The sequence below is a fragment of the Bufo bufo genome, chromosome 7 (genome assembly GCF_905171765.1).
Source record: "Bufo bufo chromosome 7, aBufBuf1.1, whole genome shotgun sequence".
In the NCBI taxonomy this organism is placed as follows: Eukaryota; Metazoa; Chordata; class Amphibia; order Anura; family Bufonidae; genus Bufo; species Bufo bufo.
In genome coordinates, this window is record NC_053395.1 from 230,666,805 (window position 1) to 230,682,639 (window position 15,835).

The 15,835-nt window shown below is 48.9% G+C and overlaps 1 protein-coding gene across 4 annotated transcripts in view; it reads left to right on the forward strand.

The window, feature by feature from the left end:
- Positions 1-15,835, forward strand: part of GLI2 (GLI family zinc finger 2) — a 124,601-nt gene that overhangs the window by 29,121 nt on the left and 79,645 nt on the right. For all 4 annotated transcript variants that reach the window (XR_005780505.1, XR_005780506.1, XM_040440301.1 and 1 more), the window contains exon 2: positions 1,260-1,412. Coding sequence is in view for 2 of the 4 variants with exons in the window: in XM_040440301.1 (XP_040296235.1) it covers positions 1,289-1,412 (124 nt within the window). In the remaining 2 variants the exon portion in view is untranslated. The remainder of the gene's footprint in view (positions 1-1,259; positions 1,413-15,835) is intronic.

Below are 15,835 nucleotides of genomic sequence, written 5' to 3' on the forward strand. Positions count from 1 at the left end.
TACAGGACAGACAGACATCCAGTCTTATAGTCTATACAGGACAGACAGACATCCAGTCTTATAGTCTATACAGGACAGACAGACATCCAGTCTTATAGTCTATAGAGGACAGACAGACATCCAGTCTTATAGTCTATACAGGACAGACAGACATCCAGTCTTATAGTCTATACAGGACAGACAGACATCCAGTCTTATAGTCTATAGAGGACAGACAGACATCCAGTCTTATAGTCTATAGAGGACAGACAGACATCCAGTCTTTGTACGAGGACACGGACGTGGTTTCTGCTCCTCATTCTCGCTGTGTGCGCTCGTTATAAACCGCTCATTAGTCAAACAGAGAAAGATAATTAGCAGATAAGGAAACATTGAACGATGTCTGAGCAAGAAAGAGCCGTGACGGGCGGCTGGTGATACGTGTGACACGTGTTTGGTACATTACATGTATGATATGTGTATGTCGTGTAGATTTTATGTATGTGTGTTATGTTATATGTATGGTTTGTGTATGTCCCACGGCCATGATTTGGATCCGTTATATTAGAGTCCTGATGCTTCGTGATGCAGATTATCAGAGGATTTCCGCTCTTGTAGATGCCTGGGAGGCGCTGATCATGTGCCGCCATATTCACCGATCCTGTGATCACCAGATCCCGGGGATCGCTCTACTTCTCACCCATCCAGTGATTCCAGACGCGGCGCTGACCTCTGACTCCTGTCCTGACACTCTGTTACAATGTATCATCATGACATGTATCAGTCTGAAGTCCAGACTTTTTGGACATTTTTGCCTTTAGTTCCTCAGGGTCCCTCATATCCGGGGGGTCAGTGACCCCACAATGTCTCGGAGGTAGCTACATGGTGACGGCTGCGCCTCTCCCTCCCCTGTGGATATTGCCAAAAAAGTAACGCAGCTGTTTTTTTTTTGTTTTGTTTTGTTTTTTTGAGATTTGTAAATACAGAAACGTATCCATGAAATGGGGCCGGGGGCTTGCACTCTAATCTCCCCCTCCCCCCTTCCCCCCTCAGCTGTACATTATGGGGTCAGGCTAAGATCAGAGATCAGGCACAAAGATCATCCAGATCACGGTACTCATAGGGACCCCATTTCTGGCATGTTCCTGGTCAGTGCCCCCCCCGGTGCTTGGTTCCCCATGACTGGTTCCTTGTAGGGCCGAGGCGTCACACAGGCTTTTGTACCTACAGCAGGTATGTGCCCCCCATAATAAGGTCCTAATGCTGAGATCTCGTTCCAGGCTCCGTCTGTGGAATATGAGCCGCTGAGATGGAGAACGCCGGCCCCGTGATCGCAGCGCACAAGAAGGAGGCGAAGACGACGTCCATTCTGGAGGGGAACGGCTTCTCGGACATTGGGAAGAAATCCGGGGTCCTGAACTCATCACCAGGAGGTACAAGATCTACATGTCTAATGTATAGACCCCGCGGGAAGTCCTGGACTCATCCTCCTGTATGGTATCCGTGTCCAGGAAAGCTGGGTGACAAGCAAAATGGCTGCCATTACAGCCCCCACAAGGACTGTCACCCACATCTCCCCAGATTCCCAAAAAAGTGGGGTGATCTTCACTGTGGGCACTGCAAGGACACGACTATTGTTACCCAGCTTTCCCAGGAACAGATCTATAGAGGACGACCCTATGACTTCCATTTACTACAGAAACAGACCTTATAGCAACCATGGTGAATGTACCGCGTGTGCTGCCCTCGGGCTGTATCACACATGGTAGGCTTAGATACACAGCTCAGCAGGCAGTATCACACAGGATAGGATTAGATACAGAGCTCAGCAGACAGTATCACACAGGATAGGATTAGATACTCAGCTCAGCAGGCTGTATCACACAGGATTGGATTAGATACACAGCTCAGCAGACTGTATCACACAGGATTGGATTAGATACACAGCTCAGCAGACAGTATCACACAGGATAGGATTAGATACACGGCTCAGCAGACAGTATCACACAGGATAGGATTAGATACACAGCTCAGCAGACAGTATCACACAGGATAGGATTAGATACATAGCCCAGCAGACAGTATCACACAGGATGGGATTAGATACACAGCTAAGCAGACAGTATCACACAGGATAGGATTAGATATACAGTTCAGCAGACAGTATCACACAGGATAGGATTAGATACACAGCTCAGCAGGCAGTATCACACAGGATAGGATTAGATACACAGCTCAGCAGACAGTATCACACAGGATAGGATTAGATATACAGTTCAGCAGACAGTATCACACAGGATAGGATTAGATACACGGCTCAGCAGACAGTATCACACAGGATTAGATACACAGCTCAGCAGACAGTATCACACAGTATAGGATTAGATACACAGCTCAGCAGGGAGTATCACACAGGATTGGATTAGATACAGAGCTCAGCAGACAGTATCACACAGGATAGGATTAGATACTCAGCTCAGCAGGCAGTATCACACAGGATAGGATTAGATACACAGCTCAGCAGACTGTATCACACAGGATAGGATTAGATACACAGCTCAGCAGACAGTATCACACAGGATAGGATTAGATACACGGCTCAGCAGACAGTATCACACAGGATAGGATTAGATACACAGCTCAGCAGACAGTATCACACAGGATAGGATTAGATACATAGCTCAGCAGACAGTATCACACAGGATGGGATTAGATACACAGCTCAGCAGACAGTATCACACAGGATAGGATTAGATACACAGCTCAGCAGACAGTATCACACAGGATAGGATTAGATACACAGATCAGCAGACAGTATCACACAGGATTAGATACACAGCTCAGCAGACTGTATCACACAGGACAGGATTAGATACACAGCTCAGCAGACAGTATCACACAGGATAGGATTAGATACACAGCTCAGCAGACAGTATCACACAGGATAGGATTAGATACACAGCTCAGCAGACAGTATCACACAGGTTTGGATTAGATACACAGCTCAGCAGACAGTATCACACAGGATAGGATTAGATACACGGCTCAGCAGACAGTATCACACAGGATAGGATTAGATACACAGCTCAGCAGACAGTATCACACAGGATAGGATTAGATACACAGCTCAGCAGACAGTATCACACAGGATAGGATTAGATACATAGCTCAGCAGACAGTATCACACAGGATGGGATTAGATACACAGCTCAGCAGACAGTATCACACAGGATAGGATTAGATACACAGATCAGCAGGCAGTATCACACAGGATAGGATTAGATACACAGCTCAGCAGACAGTATCACACATGGTAGGATTAGATACACAGCTCAGCAGACAGTATCACACAGGATAGGATTAGATACACAGCTCAGCAGACAGTATCACACAGGATAGGATCAGATACACAGCTCAGCAGACAGTATCACATAGGATAGGATTAGATACACAGCTCAGCAGACAGTATCACACAGGACAGGATTAGATACACAGCTCAGCAGACAGTATCACACAGGATAGGATTAGATACACAGCTCAGCAGACAGTATCACACAGGGTAGGATTAGATACACAGCTCAGCAGACAGTATCACACATGGTAGGATTAGATACACAGCTCAGCAGACAGTATCACACAGGGTAGGATTAGATACACAGCTCAGCAGACAGTATCACACAGGATAGGATTAGATACACAGCTCAGCAGACAGTATCACACAGGGTAGGATTAGATACACAGCTCAGCAGACAGTATCACACATGGTAGGATTAGATACACAGCTCAGCAGACAGTATCACACAGGATAGGATTAGATACACAGCTCAGCAGACAGTATCACACAGGATAGGATTAGATACACAGCTCAGCAGACAGTATCACACAGGACAGGATTAGATACACAGCTCAGCAGACAGTATCACACAGGATAGGATTAGATACACAGCTCAGCAGACAGTATCACACAGGATGGGATTAGATACACAGCTCAGCAGACAGTATCACACAGAATAGGATCAGATACACAGCTCAGCAGACAGTATCACACAGGACAGGATTAGATACACAGCTCAGCAGACGGTATCACACAGGATAGGATTAGATACACAGCTCAGCAGACAGTATCACACAGGATAGGATTAGATACACCGCTCAGCAGACAGTATCACACAGGATAGGATTAGATACACAGCTCAGCAGACGGTATCACACAGGATAGGATTAGATACACAGCTCAGCAGACTGTATCACACAGGACAGGATTAGATACACAGCTCAGCAGACAGTATCACACAGGATAGGATTAGATACACAGCTCAGCAGACAGTATCACACAGGATAGGATTAGATACACAGGATAGGATTAGATACACAGGGATTTGGGATACTTTGGAGGTGTCCCGGATGATCAGGAATTCCTGACTATTCCAGATGCAGGAAAGTGATGGAGTCTTCGTGGTGGTTTTGAACCTCGGGGTCTCTTGTATCCGAGGACACCATTTGTTCCATGTGATTAATTCCCTTTGTGAAGGAATCTGGGGATCTGACAGGTTTCAGGGGGCGCTTGGCGTTTTATTAGGGGCTGTTCGTAGATAACAGTCTCATGGCTGGGGGGGGGGAGCCTTTGAAGACAGCAGGGGTCGGGCCTGTGGCTTTAATTACCCTTGTGGCAGATGCTGAGGTGTGATTGTACACAGCCGTTAACGCTGCGCTGGATGCTGAGGCTCCTTCCTAATTGATGGTTTCCAGTAACGACCCCTTCCCGCCCTCCTTATCTCCCAGTATCCTCCTAATCTTAGATTCCTGGACCCTCTGATGACTAAAATCCCTGTTCTAGCAAATGAAATGGAAATTGCTCTGATCAGCATGGAACGGTGTGAATTCCAGACTGATACATTGTAACAAATCATCAGGACAGAGATTTGTGTGTCTGTGATTAGTTTACCACTGGATACACTGTAACGGACCTTCATCTCTAAAAAGATCTTAGGTCAGGATAGATTTTTTAAAACTCTAGATGTTAAAAAGGCTAACCAGTTACTGACAGCTAGCAGAGGTCTTGAAAATGCAAGAAGAAAAATCAGAAAGTCTGATGAAAAATTTCCAAATGTTTGTTATATCGAGGTTAAGCTTCGTTATATAAAGCAGGTTTCAAATATCGGGGATTTTCGCACCATTTTTTTAGCGCTTGCTCTCGTCACTTATGTTTTGTAAAGAAGTAAAACCCTATTGTGCCCCTTGTGTCCGGATTAGGTCTGGATGCGCTGCGGATGCGTTCAGTGAAAACTGCGCAATTTCGCAAACCAAGCCATTCAGTTTTGCCTGCGATTGCGTTCAGTTCAGTTTTTATCGCGCGGGTGCAATGTGATTTTCAGCGTTTTGCAAGTGCGTGATAAAAAACTGAATGTTTACAAACAACATCTCTTAGCAACCATCCGTGAAAATCACATCGCCTCCGCACTTGCTTGCGGATGCGATGCGATTTTTACTCAGCCCCATTCACTTCTATTGGGGCCTGCGTTGCATGAAAATTGCTGAATATAGAACCTGCTGTGATTTTTATGCAACGCAAAAGTGATGCGTGAAAACCACCGCTCATGTGCACAGCCCCATTTAAATGAATGGGTCCGGATTCCGTGCGGGCGCAATGCGTTCACATCACGCATTGCACCCATGCAGAATTCTCACTCGTGTGTAAGGGGCCTTATGGTCACACATGGGGACAGTCGTCATATCGGGGTTAAAGAATGGCGCAGTGACAGCGATGTTACACATTTGGCTTCTTGCATTAAATATGGTGTCTCCTGCCTGGAACAGAAGCTCTGGGACGCCCCAGTAACCAGCCTCCTGCCCGCTGTACCCGCTCTCATCTCCTGTCAAATGAAGGATGAAAAGCGGAGACATGGCGGTGAGGCACCCGGGCGCAGAACTTACAGCGACTGCATTTGAAGAGTGAGCGGAGAGATGATGAAAGAGACGACTAATCAGTCCTAAAAAGCCCATAAAAGGATCCTAATAAATAAGTCACGGTGACCAGGGGGAGAAGGGCCGTCGTCAGCCTTCTGCAGTCAGGTTTCATGTTAATTATGGGTTCAGGGTGAAAGAAATGCAAAATAATTCGGTGGGGAGGATTGTGGGCTCCAGTACAGGCTCTGCTGGGACTTCTAGTTCTCCAGCCTAAAATCGGGAACAGATAGAATAAGGACGGAGGCAAAAGCAGGAAATCAAATTATCATTGAGTCTATGGGACAATCACTCGGCGGTCTATTCATTTCTTCTAGTCTTGGACCTTGCGGTAAAAGATGTGACCCCCGGAGGGTTCTTCTAACTCCAGAGATCCTCCCAAAAGTGCTATAACGTTATACATTTTAGTGTTTCAAGATCTCTGCTTGTTGACTGTGAAATCCAGAGACTGTAAACCTGAGTTTGTTATATTTGTTTCCTGGGCTGCAGACTGATACAATGTGTCAGTGCAGGTAAAATGGAACAAGTGATCAGGCAGGAGACAGACATAGTAACAAACCCTCAGCTGTGAGCTAAGCACCTCAGCAGCACAAATCTCTTTTCTGCTTGATAGTGTGTTACAATGTGTCAGTGCAGGTAGCATGGATTTATCTGGAGTCTGGGCTGGGGACCTAGCGTCAGAAAATGACCTATTGTTGAAATCACATTTTTATGTTAAAAATTTAAAAAAAAATGTGTTTAAGATTTTCATTTTTCCATGTCACTACCGACATATACATAAATGTATATAATCCTGCAGTTTTCACACTGGCCACTAGGCCTTAAATGTGTTTGTCGGCAGATTTGTCCCTATGACACTGGCTGACCTGTCAAGACTCATGCAGACGTCCGTGGAACACGGTCCGTGAGATTGCAGGAGCGTACGTCGTCATGGCGACCAATGCAATGCCAGTCCGGTATCTCACGGACCGCGTTCCACAGATGTCTGCATGAGCCTTTACATGTGCGCCCGGCAGCTGAAGGCATCCGTGTTGGTCCCATGTTCATATGTGCCCGCATTGTGAGAAAAATGATGTTTTAATATATGCAAATGAGCCTCTAGGAGCAACAGGGGCGTTACCGTTACACCTAGAGGCTCTGCTTTCTCTGCAACCGCCGAGCCCTCTGCACTTTGATTGACAGGATCAGACGAGATGACGATTTAAACAATAGGTTATTTTTCTGATGACATATTCCATATAGGCCTCATGCACACGGCGTTGTGCGGCCGTTCTATGCACTGGGGACTGCAATTTGCAGTCCCCAATGCACGGGCAACATCCGTGTGGCGGCCGGATCAAGACCCATTCAATTTGAATGGGTACGTGATCCGTCTGCACCGCAAAAAAATAGAACATGTTCACATTCAAGTGAATGGGTCCGGATCCGTGATGCGGGGAGCACACGGCCGGTGCCCACATACTGCGGAGCCGCTGTTTGCTGTGCATGAGGCTCTAAGCTCACAGAGGATTGTCTAGATAGGCTACAATTGTAACAAACTCTCAGCTGTGCAATATATTAGGCCAGTATTATTATTATTATTATTTATTATTAAAGCGCCATTCATTCCATAGCGCTGTACATATGATAGGCGGTGCACATACATAATACAGACAATTGCACTAATCATAAACAAGACGAGTTACAGACTGGTACAGAAGGAGATCGGGCCCTGCCCGCGAGGCTTACAATCTACATGGTATGGGAGAAGGACACAGTAGGTGCGGGTGAAGCAGGTCATGGCGGTATAGAGGCAGCAGGGTCACTGGTTGTAGGCTTGTCTGAAGAGGTGGGTTTTCAGGTTTCTTTTGAAGGATTCCACTGTAGGTGAGAGTCTGATATGTTGGGGCAGCGAGTTCCAGAGAATGGGGGATGCACGGGAGAAATCTTGGAAGCGAATGTGGGAAGAGGCGATAAGAGGAGAGAAGGAGGTCTTGTGAGGATCGGAGAGTGCGTGTGGGGATGTATCGGGAGGTCAGAGATGTCGGGAGGGGACAGGTTGTGGACGGCCTTGTATGTAGTTGTTAGTACTTTGAAGTGAATTCACTGGGCAATGGGGAGCCAGTGAAGGGAGAGGCAGAGGAGTAATAGGGGGAGAGGTGGATTAGCCGGGCAGCAGAGTGGAGGATAGATTGGAGGGGTGCGAGCAGTGTCGGACTGGGGTACTTAGGGCCCACCAGTGTAACTGATTCTGGGGGCCCACCTTAGGGCTCCTGCACACTGACTTTCACTGAGGTTCTGACACCTGCATCCCCTGCTGTTTTAGAGTAGTGCTGTCACTGCAGCAGCGCTCCCCCACTTCTGGCGCAGCTGATCGGCTAGCCCGCTGGAGTCCCGATTATCAGATATTGATGACCCAACTGCCCACTGTAGGATAATAAGCTGAACTAGGTAGTGATAGAACTGGAAGGGGTGCAGTGGTTGCATTCACCCCTATCTGGACTGGCGGAGACAGAGGGCTAACTGCTGGGCACCCAGGGCACACTATAAACCCGCCGCTGCGCTCTGCAGACTCCAGGGCGCGGCGGGGAACCTTACCGTCTGCGCGCCTGCGCTGCGTAGGGATGCTCTGTATGGAGAGCGCAGCGCAGGCACGTCACGTATGAGGAGGCGGTGCCCACGATGGCGGAAGGTAGCAGTGGTCTGGAGAGGAGGCGCTGGGCACTGGCGGCCATGGCAAGTGAAGTGGCGAGGTGAATGATCATGGATCAGTCATCTCGCCACGACGCCACTTATATGACAAGTCTGAGGAATCGCTGTGGTGCTCATTGGAGTGGCAGGCAGCGTGGCTGGCCAGCGGGAAGCACTAATCATTGTGAATGAAAACGCCAGGGGCCCACCGAGGGTTTCCCCGGCATCCCGGGGGGCCAGTCCGAGCCTGAGAGTGCTAGATGGAAGGCCACAGAGGAGAGTGTGGCAGTAGTCTAGGTGGAGATGATGAGGGCAGGTACAAGCATTTTCGCAGATTCAAAGTTAAGGAAAGCGCGGATGCGGGAAATGTTTTGGAGTTGGAGGCGGCAGGTGGTGGAAAGGGCTTGGATGTGCGGTCGGAAGGAGAGGGCAGAATCCACGGTCCGTCCAAGGCAGCGGACCTGGCTGACCCGGGAGAGTGTGCAGCCATCGATCGTGACAGATAGGTCTGGGGAGGGGGTGAGCAAGATGGGGGAAAGAGGATGAATTCTGTTTTATTCATGTTAAGTTTTAGAAAGCGAGAGAAGAAGAAGGAGGATATAGAAGATAGACATTGTGGGATTCTGGATAGTAAGGAGGTGATGTCTGGATGTCGTCAGCGTAGGAGTGATACTGGAAGCCATGGGACTCTATGAGCTGTCCCAGGCCGAGGGTGTAGATAGAGAAGAGCAGGGGTCCTAGGACAGAGCCTTGCGGGACACCGGCAGAGAGGGGACGGGGTGAGGAGGCGGTGCGGGAGTGGGAGACGCTAAACGACTTTGGTGAGGGCGATCTCAGTCGAGTGATGGGGTCGGAAGCCAGATTGTAGCCGGTCAAAGAGCGAGCAGGAGGAGAGCTGAGAGGACAGTTCAGAATCTGCGCGCTGCAGCACGGCCACGGGGCGCACACGTTCGTGTGCAAGAGGCCTAAGAAGTATTAGGTCCTCTAAATGTTTCCATTCGCTGACATCAAGCAGAAATCTTGAAAATGATGAGGAGTGAAGCCCAAACAATATAAGGAAGTTGTAGAACTTTATTAGACACTGATAAAGTTTCATTCATTCACCTGCACTGACACAGAGAGACGCAAAGCTGCTGGGGATGTGTTTGCCGTAGGCCTCCGGCACTCCAGCCGGGGTTAAACTACAACTCCCAACAGGCACACTCCATAGGAATGAATGGAGCATGCTGGGAGTCGTAGTTTTGGCATAGCTGGAGTGCCGGATGTTAGCCATTACTGCCATTGGTCATTGTCTAGACTGATACACTGAAACATACCCCCAGCTCTGAAAACAATATAGGGTTAGGATAGATTTTTAAATCTTGGGAGGTAAACAAAAAAAAATTGCCATTCACTGACAGCAATCAAAAATCTTGAAAGTGGTGAGGAATGTTTTTGCATGAGTGTTAGGGGGCACTCTAACTGCTCCTAGTCTGAGGACGATCCACGTGGTTACAACGTATCATCTTGTATCATGAATCCGATCTCTGTCGCTACATTGTAATGACTTCCTGTTGGATTCAGTTTAGTGGTCATTTAGTTAGCGGAGTCCTGAGTCCCCAGACCGCGAGAGCCGCGTTCAGCCGGTTCCCCTGGACAGAGAAGGGTTAACAGCGGTGATCTGATTTATGGCCACCACAGGAAGAGCTGAGCGTTTAATCTCTGCGCAGTTTTCTGCTCTCCAAATTCTGTCACTTCTGATTTCTCCGGGACGCGGCGGAATAACGGCCTGGTGCGTATCCAGACTGTGCATGTTTAATGGCGGCTATATTCAGATTGTTAGCACGTTCGTCATGTGTAAGTGGCTTCCTCCGGGCGAGCGCCATTAACGCTGTCCTTTATTTTACTCGCTTGTCTGCTGTTATTTATTTCTCACACTTTCCCGGTCTTTCGGAGAACACGGCTAATGCAGATTTTTAATGTGTTATTTACACACAAAATAACCTATTTACAACCGCCAGGACGGCGCAGGGTGCAGTGCGCTCACTGCCGCGCGTCCTATCTGGCTGAATAATCTGGGTCGCTAATAGAACCATTTATCACGGGGCCGGCAATTTATTTGGTGCGAGCTGCTGAGGTGTCGGAGCAGCTGATATATGGGGGCAACTCGCAATTTACAGACTGGATTTTAGTAACTTCTGGGGCTCATTACCTAAAGGAAGATATCAATAGAATCCCCCGTTATAGCATCTTTATATACTATCTGCTGCAGAGAAAGCTGGGTGATGCCCATAGCGGAATCTGTCACCCGGCCATGTTCATTGCAGCAATGGAGGAGATGCATCTATAGACTCTGGGAAAGCTGGGTGACATCCATCATGGCTGCCATTCTGGTAGTAGAGCCCTGAGCATCCAGACTGCTACCTGCCACCATTCAGATCTGGTCTCTAGGAAAGCTGGGTGACATCCATCATGGCAGCCATTCTGGTAGTAGAGCCCTGAGCATCCAGACTGCTACCTGCCACCATTCAGATCTGGTCTCTAGGAAAGCTGGGTGACATCCATCATGGCAGCCATTCTGGTAGTAGAGCCCTGAGCATCCAGACTGCTACCTGCCACCATTCAGATCTGGTCTCTAGGAAAGCTGGGTGACATCCATCATGGCAGCCATTCTGGTAGTAGAGCCCTGAGCATCCAGACTGCTACCTGCCACCATTCAGATCTGGTCTCTAGGAAAGCTGGGTGACATCCATCATGGCTGCCATTCTGGTAGTAGAGCCCTGAGCATCCAGACTGCTACCTGCCACCATTCAGATCTGGTCTCTAGGAAAGCTGGGTGACATCCATCATGGCTGCCATTCTGGTAGTAGAGCCCTGAGCATCCAGACTGCTACCTGCCACCATTCAGATCTGGTCTCTAGGAAAGCTGGGTAGTAGCCTCCATGGGAGCCATTCTGGTAGTAGAGCCCTGAGCATCCAGACTGCTACCTGCCACCATTCAGATCTGGTCTCTAGGAAAGCTGGGTAGTAGCCTCCATGGGAGCCATATAGGACAGCACTTCCAAGAACTGATCTAGAACTTTCTAGTAACTTTTTGGCGATTCAAGGAATTACGATCACTCGAGATTCATGTTCTTTCAGGGAAAATTGCCTTTTATGGTGAAAATATATAAAATCAGGGCAGAAGAAGATGGTGCCCAGCCCTGAACTCTTCTCCACCTGCTGGAGGGCTCCGGGCGACATGGAGCGCACACAGGGGCGTAACTACCATGCGACTGCAATGGGGCCCAGGGCAAGAGGGGGCCCAGTTGGGATCATCTCCTCTTCTACTGGGGTTTGAAAACTTGGTCAGGACTCTACCCTCTAAACTCTAAAGGAACAACTTTTAGCAAATAAGGCAGTGGAAAAAAATGACCTAAGGGTCATAGAAAGGGGTTTAGGCAGAAGCCCTTCTGTCCTGTGTGGGGGGCCCGGTTTCATCCTTGCTATGGGGCCCTTACTTCTCTATGTCCACTACTGGTTGCACATATAGGTTTGATTTTTTTTTTAAATGCTGCATTTGCAGTTTACTTTAAATTTTTTAGCAAAAATTTTTTCCGTAATATGTTACACACTGACGGGAAATGAAAAATAGAAAACTGCCGCGAACCCTGCATTGAGTCTCTGGCCTTGTGTTTTTTTTTATTTCAAATCGCAGCATGCTCTAGGTGTGGTATTTTTTTCAGACATTTTCCCATAAACCTTATATGAAAAAAAAAAAAACGGACGTAAAATGTGTGACTGCAGAAGCCACCCCGAAAGAACTGTAAACACCGTCAGTATTTCATGGTATTTTTTTACAAACCGAAGGGAAAACTAAGGGCGCCGTTACACAATTGTTTTCTGGTGTTTAATGCCATTTTTTTTCTAAACAAATCAGTTTTTTTCGCCTATAGAGAAAATAAAAAGTGGCACCAAATATGACAGATGCAAAAAAACTCCACCAAAAACGCAGGAAAACGCCACTAGAAACTTGAGTGTGAACCTTCCCCAAGTGCGGAAGCAAACCTTAAGAACCCGTAAGTGCGGCGGGTTATTAGCCACAGAAGTCAATGATCCTTTAATCTACTTGTGGATAAAATGGCTTTTTCATTGCTCACATCTCGGGAGGACGGGGCTTTGGCAGATCTACAGATCTCCGCAGCTTTTCATGGAGCATTATCCCTTTAATCCACTTCCTTAAGCGCCGGCGAGTCGAGAGGGGATTCTTTGTGCGACGCGTCGTTACTGTATGGGGAATTCACACCAAGAGTCCCGGAACTCTAGAAACAATATTGTTACATTGTAGCAGTTCTGTCCAGGCCAGTAAATCGTAGAAAGTGGAAAGCTCTGCAACTGTGTGCTTCAGTGCCAATGACATCAACATCTCTGCTTGCTGACAGTGAAGTCACATGCAGTTAGTGTGTCATCCCTCTACCATTCCCCATTTTTCCCGCTCCTATAAGCACCGTCACCCAGAGCCTCTGCCATGTGGCACACAATCTGGGCATGGATCCGGTAATTATCATTTTCCAGTACAGGCCCGGCTCATTACTGTGCGACTTTGTTTGCAGTTTATGCAAGGCCAGCAATGTTCTCCGGAGAACCTCAACAACCCAGAGTCCGAAGGAGGCGACAACCTCAAAGTAATAGGTTCCATGAGCTGCACATTCTTCTCGCTCGTCCTCGGAAACATCCAGAAAGCCTGAAACCAGAGAGTGGAAACATAAGTGACCACCAGCCTCAGCGGGAACCTCCGGACCTCCACCCACTATGGAAGGTGGAGCTCGGGACGTTCTGTTCAGTGGTCTCCCACCTGTGGGTAGTTATGGCCTAACTACAAGTCCTAACATGAACCTATCATGAGTGATACCATAGCTGGATACCACCGATGTAAAGACTTTGAGATCTCGGAGATTCTGTGTAAAAGATACTTGTAGGGGACGGGGGAGTAGTCTGGGATGTAGGGGTCGGGGGGAGTAGTCTGGGATGTAGGGGACGGAGTAGTAGTCTGGGATGTAGGGGACGGAGTAGTAGTCTGGGATATAGGGGAAGGGGGAGTAGTCTGGGATGTAGGGGATGGAGTAGTCTGGGGTGCAGGGGTCGGGGGAGTAGTCTGGGATGTAGGGGTCAGAGTAGTAGTCTGGGATGTAGGGGTCGGGGGAGTAGTCTGGGGTATAGGGGACGGGGGAGTAGTCTGGGATGTAGGGGTCAGAGTAGTAGTCTGGGATGTAGGGGTCGGAGTAGTAGTCTGGGATGTAGGGGTCGGGGGAGTAGTCTGGGATGTAGGGGATGGAGTAGTCTGGGGTGCAGGGGTCGGGGGAGTAGTCTGGGATGTAGGGGTCAGAGTAGTAGTCTGGGATGTAGGGGAAGGGGGAGTAGTCTGGGATGTAGGGGTCGGAGTAGTAGTCTGGGATGTAGGGGTCGGGGGAGTAGTCTGGGATGTAGGGGATGGAGTAGTCTGGGGTGCAGGGGTCGGGGGAGTAGTCTGGGATGTAGGGGATGGAGTAGTCTGGGGTGCAGGGGTCGGGGGAGTAGTCTGGGATGTAGGGGATGGAGTAGTCTGGGATGTAGGGGTCGGGGGAGTAGTCTGGGATGTAGGGGTCGGGGGAGTAGTCTGGGATGTAGGGGTCGGGGGAGTAGTCTGGGATGTAGGGGTCGGGGGAGTAGTCTGGGATGTAGGGTCGGAGTAGTAGTCTGGGATGTAGGGGACAGAGTAGTAGTCTGGGATGTAGGGGAAGGGGGAGTAGTCTGGGGTGCAGGGGACGGGGGAGTAGTCTGGGATGTAGGGGAAGGGGGAGTAGTCTGGGGTGCAGGGGACGGGGGAGTAGTCTGGAATGTAGGGGATGGGGGAGTAGTCTGGGGTGCAGGGGTCGGGGGAGTAGTCTGGGATGTAGGGGATGGGGGAATAGTCTGGGATGTAGGGGACGGGGGAGTAGTCTGGGGTGCAGGGGACGGGGAAGTAGTCTGGGGTGCAGGGGTCGGGGGAGTAGTCTGGAATGTAGGGGACGGAGTAGTAGTCTGGGATGTAGGGGTCGGGGGAGTAGTCTGGGGTGCAGGGGTCGGGGGAGTAGTCTGGGGTGCAGGGGACGGGGGAGTAGTCTGGGGTGCAGGGGTCGGGGGAGTAGTCCAGGGTGATTACCATGGCTCTAAGGTAGGTTGTGTGCAGAGTCCCAGGAGATGTAAGGTGTGCAGCTGGAGGCCTGGAAGAACCACTGGTCCGCTGCATCTAGAACCTCTGCCTCCAGAGTCATTACCTTCTATAAAGTCTGTTTGGTGCTCGTCCTGTTGACAGACCCTCTGCTGGCTTTGTTGCCCCCCGGTATGGCAGACTGCACTGATACAAAGATTTAATGGCAGATTCTGCAGACAATCGCCGAGAACACAATGTCCTCCGGTTCTGCTGACCTGCGCTAAATTACAGATATACGGCTCTCCGGGGATCCTGAGCGGTTACGGGATCAATCATCTGCACAAAAGAAGAAGGTCACGGAGCTTCCAGAGAAGTAAAAAGGAGACTTTTCGAGGAAATATAATATATAATATAATAATAAAAGTCTTTATCATGGCGGCCATAAAGGATGTGACTGTGACCCAGCTTTCCTTGTGTCCTGAATGGCAAAGCTGCCGCATCACTAGGAGCAGAACTAAAACCACGTGCTGATGAGGATTTATTACATTTAGATGGAGAATCGGCGCCCGGCACCTCCGGGGTGTCACTCCCTATAAACCTCATGGTGTTGGTGGATTTCAGGCGGGGGGATCTCTTTCTCCATTCTGCAGGAATTCGGTAATTGTTTGCAGATCAGCAGCAGCACATGGTGACCCCGGGAGCATCCTAAGTTTAGTTCTTGCAGAAATAGCCACTTGTGGGTGACACGTGTCTTCAGGGAAACCATGTGCTGTTAACCCTGAGGAGGCTGGACTGACATGGCTTCATTACAGAGGCTGACGGGGGGGAGAATGCGTAAGGGGTTAATGATGGTCCATAAGTTGTTCTACAAAAGATACATGTATCATATATACGGAAACTATATACACCTTGTTACATGCTGTTTACTATCATATACACTGTATTACATTACATATACTATTATATACACCGTGAAGTCCCATTATTCTGAGCAGCAGCTAATCTCCAGAGTAACCGTCATGGACAGCAGCTAGACGGGCCCGGAGTGACTCCATAAGGTCCTGGTAGGATGTCACAGGGATCTGGAGCCAT